This window comes from Pundamilia nyererei, unplaced genomic scaffold, assembly GCF_000239375.1.
Source record: "Pundamilia nyererei isolate P.nyererei 1_Seehausen unplaced genomic scaffold, PunNye1.0 scaffold00862, whole genome shotgun sequence".
In the NCBI taxonomy this organism is placed as follows: domain Eukaryota; kingdom Metazoa; phylum Chordata; class Actinopteri; order Cichliformes; family Cichlidae; genus Pundamilia; species Pundamilia nyererei.
The window spans coordinates 45127-53057 of record NW_005188263.1 but is presented as its reverse complement, the minus strand read 5'-3'; the positions used below and the strand labels follow the sequence as shown (position 1 = coordinate 53057).

The 7931-nt window shown below is 38.3% G+C and overlaps 1 protein-coding gene across 1 annotated transcript in view; it reads left to right on the top strand.

The window, feature by feature from the left end:
• Nucleotides 1–237: 237 nt before the first annotated feature.
• The window catches only part of LOC102197576 (protein NLRC3-like), a gene marked incomplete at its 5' end in the record, with an annotated part of 14009 nt that continues 6315 nt past the window's right edge, over nt 238–7931 (top strand). The window contains 4 exons of the mRNA XM_005755039.2: nt 238–2098; nt 3935–4117; nt 5813–5980; nt 7462–7635. Coding sequence (XP_005755096.1) covers nt 238–2098; nt 3935–4117; nt 5813–5980; nt 7462–7635 — 2386 coding nt within the window. The remainder of the gene's footprint in view (nt 2099–3934; nt 4118–5812; nt 5981–7461; nt 7636–7931) is intronic.

The window sequence follows — 7931 nt, the reverse complement described above, 5'->3', positions numbered from 1 at the left end:
TATCTATTTTGGAATAGGACGAAATGTGGAACACGTGAACTGCTGTGAATACTTTTCGGGTGCACTGTACAATTATTAAATACAATTAATATAATGTTACAAATTTGCGTAAACTGCAAATAAACACAAAATGCAATGGTTTTTAAATCTCATATCCACATTTTATTTAGACAATAGAAGACAATAGAAAACACATGCTTTATTTTTGAAATTGGTGGTTTTCCTCTTTACCTACAGCAGACGATGTCATCAAGGAGGTCATCAAAAAGAACAAAGAATATCTGAGGCAGAAGTGTCAATGGGAGTTGGAAGGCACTGGGAAGTCTCGTAAGGATGAAAAATCATTGGATAAAATTTACACAGAGCTTCACATTATACAAGGAGAGAGTGAACATGTCAATAAACAACATGAGATCTGGGAGATTGAAGATAAAGCGAGAAATCAAACTGTTGAGTGTACAAAAATCAACTCTAATGACATCTTTAAACATGAGAAAGATGACAAAGAAGTGAAAGCCATTAGGACTGTGATGACAAAGGGGGTCGCTGGCATTGGAAAAACTGTCTCTGTGAAGAAGTTCATCCTTGACTGGGCAGATGGAAAAGCCAATCAGGACTTGGACTTCATCCTTATGTTTCCATTTAGGGAGCTAAATTTGGTCCAAGATGATCAGATTAGCTTTGAGAACCTTGTGAAAACATTCCATCCAGAACTTAAAACCATAGCAGTTGCGAAAGCTTTGGCTGATCGTGAAGTTTTGTTCATCTTTGATGGTCTCGATGAAAGTCAACTTCAGCTGAAATTCAAAACGACCACAATACTGGATGATGCTACGAAGGTGTCCTCAGTGGACACTCTGGTGACCAACCTTATCAGGAAACATCTTCTTCCCTCTGCACTTGTTTGGATTACCTCAAGACCAGGAGCAGTTCGACGCATCCCTATTAATTATGTCGACCAGTGGACCGAGGTCAGAGGATTTGATGATCCACAAAAAATAGAGTACTTCAGAAAGAGAGTTGAGGACAAAGCAGTCGCTGAAAAAATAATTGAACACATGACAATGTCACGGAGCCTGTACATTATGTGTCACATACCTATCTTCTGTTGGATTGCTGTAGATGTTTTTGAGTACTTGATGCGTAAAATGGGAAACACCAAAGATGAAAACCAAAAAATACCCACAACTCTTACTGGGATGTACACACACTTCCTTCTTATTCAGATGATGATAGCTAATGAAAAATATGGCGACCAGGGAGAGCCTGATACAGCAGAGCTTTTTAAGTCAAATGAAGAGTTCATTTTGAAATTAGGCAGGTTGGCTTTTGAACAACTGGAAAAAGGCCGGATCATATTCACTGCTGGAGATCTGAAGAAGTATGACATAGATATAACGAAAGCTGGAGTTTACTGCGGGTTGTGTACAGCAATATTCAAAGAAGAGAGTGTGTTCCTAACAAAGAAACTTTACTGCTTTGTGCATCTCACAGTTCAAGAGTATTTTGCTGCTCTCTTTGTATATCACAGTTTTGTAAATAAAAAAATTGATTCTGAAAGTCTCAAGGATTTCATGCTAAAAGGGTCTGATGAAGAGCTCAAGTCTATCTTGGAAACAGTTCCAGTGGATCTACCTTTGAATGAACTGATTGAAATTACAATAGCTAATTCGGCTCTTAGAACGACTGGAGAACTGGACATGTTCCTCAGGTTCCTTATTGGCTTGTCTCTACAATCAACACAAGACCTGCTTCAAGGTCTGATTCAACAGACTGAAGAACACTCAACGAATATTGAGCAAATTCGGTCAAGTCTTTTAGATATAGATTTATTGGATTGCTCAGCTGAAAGATGTCTAAACCTTGTCCACTGCCTGACTGAGTTGAAAGACAATTCCCTACATGATTCAGTACGAAAGTATCTGAAACCAAATTGTTTTCCTGAATCACCGCTCTCTCCTGTTGAGTGTTCAGCTCTGGCTGACTTGATTCTGATGTCAAACACACCTCTGGATGAACTCAATCTCAAGAAATACAGACCATCAGGAAAAGGTATCTTTAGACTTCTTCCAGCTGTGAGGAACTGCAGGAAAGCAAGGTAAGTTGGTTGTTTATACAAGAATGTTATTAAGTTCAGCAACTTGAGAGCACTGCAATATTTGGGCAGTGCTTTGTTCCTCCTCTTGTGCTCCTATGAACAGTCAACTTGATAAGCAAGCTTATCAGTAAGCTTTAATGTAAGGGACTAAGTAACGTCCTAACAACTATAATACAATAAAGCAGTAAATTTAAAATAAATATAATAAAATAAATGAAAGGAGACTGAAGAAGAATTATAATGTTTCGATGTAAGGGTAAATTCTTCTCCTGAAATTGCTGCTGTATGGTTCTGAGGACTGAGACTCAGGTGGAGCGCAGGATTTATTCAGATATGTTTTGTTAAAATCCATTTTATTACACGAACCTGAAGTCTGTGAGTAACAACAGACTTTTACAAGAACACATGTGTTACAACAACAGATATGTGTTAATGAAGATGCTGCTACAGTTCCATATGTGTAAATGTGCCTGTGTACAACCACAAGTACTTGAAGTCAATATTGCACACTATAACATTAAACACATTAGTCTAGCACACTAACACAGCCCCATCAAGAGCTGCTTTTTGACAGACCTGTGGTATCATTAACAACATCAATGTGTTATAAAGAAACATGGAAACCACTGTGTGTACGCACTGCTGAGAAAAGACACGCAGAAATGGGTACCTTGTACATGTCTTGTGACATGAATCTCTCCTTCCTTTCCTCTTATCCTCCATATTGAGTTTGGCTTTGTTTCAATAAAACACCAGTACTATTGTACTGTAGGAATATGTGGGCACGGGCTCTAAGCACTCAGATAAAGAGTTACAGAACACATCCTGAGTTTTAGCACTGTGCTCACAGCTTTGAGCCACCCTCTCATTCCAAAAAACACAAGACACACATTTCATTTTAAATTCAGCACAATTTACAGGAAATTGCTCACCTCAAATCTCAGTAATTCACCTTCGTAGGAGTTAAAATCTTCACTTCGACAGATAATAGTGAAGCAGAAGAGTTGCACTCATTGGTGCACGCTAACTTTCTTGATGCATCTTCTTACATTTACAAACTTTAGCTTGTCTGTCTAAAAATGACTGCAGTTGGTCAAAGTCAGACTGTGATTGTTTGGAAACACATTGCTGGGAGGTTGAATTTACTGGATAACAAGTTGGTTGCTCCAGCTACTTGTAATAGTTTGCAAACCCCAAAGAATTCAGTGCAGTCGCTCAGTAACAATTGAGTTTTTCCATCGCAAGATTACCATCCCATTTTACTATAGAGTGTTTGAGGCTTCACAGCAGCAATGTTTTGCAACACTAGCTAGCAAAGGAATGAAGCTTGCTAATGTAAACAAATGACTGACTCCCACCACAGTACAGACTCCAGTATAAGCTCCACAAGTACAGAAGCCCTATCAGTGTGAGCCACTGGCTCCAGCTGACGTAATACCTGATGTTAGAGCTCTGGGAGCTGAAGAAAAACTAGTACAAGGCATGAGCAGACCAAGTTAAAGTACTGACCTACCAATCAGAGCTATATGAGGACATGAAAGAAATAAATACAGCCTCTAGGACTAAACCTAATGTACCTCTCAAGTGTGTCATATCTGCCAGACCAGACCTTTGAATCCATGCACTCTGCCTGTTAACTGATTAATCTCACACTGTGACATTAAACACCTAAGAAAAGAAAAAAAGAATGAAAAAACCCAACCTATTCAGGTCATGCTGTGAAGTGTTATGGGTGCTATTACTCCTATTGCAGTGATTTCAGTCAAGTAAATCATTTGCATGCTTCTAAAACGTTATCAGATACTGAAGAACCATCTTTTTTTTCCATCTCTTCAGAATTTCAGGCTTGGATCTTTCTGTTTGGGAATATAAAACTATCGTTTCAGCTCTTCGTATGCCACGTTCTGTGCTGACTGAACTGCACCTGGTCAATAATACATTTTACAGCAGAAATGACGAAGGTGCAGAGATATTGATTGATGGACTGGGGAATTGCCAATGTAAACTGAAAACTCTTAGGTTAGTAAGAGTATTATTTTTCGTTATGTTTTGTTATCATTTATTTGAATGAAACTGATTTCATAATAATTTTGTGATTTATTTTTGCAGGCATTGCATATAGGGATGGGAATAGATAAGAATTAAGAAGTTCCAATTTCATTATCGACATCACTTACCGATTCAATTTTTTATCGATTCTCTTATCTATTCTGTGCAAGTGGAACTGATAAGCAGTAGTGATGTGTCTGTTGCGAAAGAAACGGCTCTTTGAAGTGAACGCCGCAAGCCGTGGTTTTTGTTTTCTCTCTCTCACCCTCTCTCTCGCACTTTTTTTTTTTACTTCACTCCACACGCCAGCCTTGTGCTTGCACTGAGCAGAGGGGGGAGGGGTGGTAGTTACACTCACAGTAGCACATGAACAGTAGTGATGGGATTTCCGGCTCTTTTTAGAGAACCGGCTCTTTCGGCTCGGCTCACTAAAAAGAGCCGGCTCTTTCGGCTCTGAACTGGCTCTTCAGGTTGTTTTGTTGCTTTAATTAATTTATTATTAATATTTATTAATTTATTATTAATTATTAATTAATATTTATATATAAATATATGCGCTGGCCCCTAGAGACAAAACACGTACAAACTCCAAAAAGCACGTACAAATTCCAAAACACATTTCTAGCGTTAACTGAGCTACCTAGATCACTTGAATTACACAATTGAAAGCATATGTGTATGGTTTGTGTATTAATACACAAGCACGCATATATATTCAAATAATTTAAAAAAATGTTCATTTACCTGTTACTACCACACACCAAATCCAGTCGTTGGTACTTCCTGGCTTGTGTAGCCACTAGGTAACAAAACCTCAACACTGCACCTAGCATCCTGGAGCACGTCTGGGGTTTTGTACGTGCTTCGGAGTTTGTACGTTTTTTGGAGTTTTTACGTGTTTTGGAGTTTTTATGTGTTTTGTAGTTTTTATGTGTTTTGGAGTTTGTATGTGCTTCGGAGTTTGCACGTGTTTTGGAGTTCGTGTGTGCTTTGTCTCTAGGGGCCACGGTAAATATACTTTTATTTATTCACTCCACATAAAATGTAATAAATAAATCATATAATACAAAAACCAACTATTCACATTTCAACTTTTAACTATTTAAATTTTCAGCTTTTTCCTTTTTAAATAAATTTAAAGTGAAGCAACAAAAAGGACCGCAGCACAATTAAATATAAATTAAAATATGAAAACAAAAAGAAGATGCACATCTCTGTCATTTCGGCCTGCATGAATAAACTTTCTGAATCCTTTATCATCTGCAACTGAAAATAGTTGTGGATGATCACTATACCTTTCTAATGTGATGTTGTTGTCCCTGGCTCTCTTTCTCTCCCTCCTGCTCTGTTCCCGTGCTACTGCGAGTGTAACTACCGCCCCTCCCCCCTCTTCCCAGCGCAAAGCACAAGGCTCGTGTGTGGAGCCTTGTGCTTAATGTACAAATGTACAAAAGTAATAATGTAAAGAAGAGTGGGCCAAAATTCCTCCACAATGATTTGATGAACTCATTACTTAACATTACAAAAAAATTACTTTGAATTATTGCTGTTTAATGTAGTTCTAAAAGCTATTGAGTATTTTGTTTTTATAGAACTGTGTGAAAACGTTTTTCCCATGACTGTGTTCATCAGTCACTTTTCACCTATTATCCTTTATATTTGCAGTCTTTCTGGTCACGGGCTTTCAGAAACACAGAGTGAAAATCTAGCTTCAGCCATCAAATCAATCATCTCAAATTTAAAAGAACTGGAGTTGAGTGACAACATACTGAGAGACTCATTACTCTCTGTGCTCTCCACCGGACTGGGCTGCACTAACCTGGAGAACCTCAGGTCAGTGTTAGATGTTATTTAGATGTTATTCCTTATCTGGGACTTAGCATTATAGCCTGAGATGACACGGCTTTGATCAGAAGTTATTTATACCATTACTGGCTTTCAGTCCTGCTTGGATGTCTAGGCAATAACCTTTCATGACTGTGTGTGGGTAAGCCCACTAACAACAAAAAAATGCCCTTTCCATGTTTGGTCAATACAAAGAATGCATATGATTTTGCACTGGCAAAACTGATGCAGGACTCACTGAATAACCATTGTTTTACACTATATTCTTTTGTGCGGTGGTTTTTGCATCAAAGATTTCATGAATGAGTAATGAGCCTATCCTATTACAGCCAAATGACAACCTGAAATGATTTAAAGAGTGGAAAACAAGAAACCTTTGACCTTTGTTTGGCTTCATATCTAATCAGCCAATCACCCGGCAACTTAGTGCATTTAGACATGTAGATATGGTGGAACTAATCTACACAAAGCTGATTTTAGTGACTTTGAAGAACCACAGGTGACTCTACTACTACTACTATTTTGCCCATGAATTTTCTGTGGGTTTTACCGCTGGAATAGACATCCAGGGGAAAAAATTGGTGGTCCTCCAGATGTGCCAACTAGAATTGCTTACTGAGCACATCGGGTTTGTAGCTGAAAAGTCAATGTTTCATCCATAGGATTAATGTTAGCTAGCTCTACTTGCTCCATATTGTCTAGGTCCAAAAACAACATGAATGATAAGGAGAGCAAAGGGGATGCTTCCACTTTGCGAGGAAACAATTTGCCAGATACACTTTGGGAGAGGTTGAGCCTTTCATGCATGCCCAGATTTCATTGTTCTTCTTTGTAGTGTTTACATCAGCTTAGTCCTGTAAGAACACACTCATGTATTGTACTGAGTGAGCTGACCAAAAAGAAACCACAACTTATTTTAACTTGTGTAACTGTATTCATCATCCTGTGACATCCTGCTACAACACTTTAACACAGAGTGGACTTAAAAAGAAATACTACGGTTGTTACTTGTTGGCTTTGCGGCTAATGGCAAGTACATAGGAGCAGCCAGACTTCTGTGTCAAAAAGTCTGCCTTGACTGTAATTAACTGAATGAATCACTTGTTAGAGCATGCAGTCTATGATGTAAAACAACACAGGACTTGTAGAGATGTGGGTCAATCAACAGTTACACAGCACAGATGACCTTATTATGTTACTGGCAGGGACAATGAATTATAACAGGCATTTTGGGCTGTACATGGGCTTTTTTTTAAACCATATTAACAGTTGAGTCAAATTCTTCTCTACAGTGTAAAATTGTCTTGAATAGACTACCCATTTCTTCCAAGACTTTTTTCTGCTTCAACTAACAGCCTTCATTGGTCTCATTGCATAAGAGTAACAGCCAATTTTTGTAAAAGTGGGTGATTTACTGTATCTATGGATATCTATCTAATCTAATGCTGTTTTATCCTCTGTATCAAAAGGTTGAACCGAAATTGTAGGATTGCAGAAATCTGTGAGAAGTTAGTAACGGCATTCACATCCAGCACCAGTTACCTGAAAGAACTGGAACTAAGCTACACTGATTTAAAAGACTCAGAAATGGAGAGCCTCTCTGATGGGCTGAAGAACACAAACTGTAGATTGGAGGCATTAAGGTACAACACTGCATTAAAACAACAACAACAACTTTTAAGTACAAACTAAAAAATTTCTGTTACATTTTAGAGCTTTACAGAGAAGAGAAACCTCCCACCTCAAGTTTATTCTAGCAGTCAGCAGGGAGAGAGTGCTATTTGATTTCTTTTAAGAGATAAGATAAGATAAAACTTTATTAATCCCTCGGGTGGGTTCCTCTGGGAAATTCGGTTTCCAAAAAGCACAGCACTGACAGAAGTTACAGAGTTACAGAATATTATACACACACACACACACACACACACACACACACACA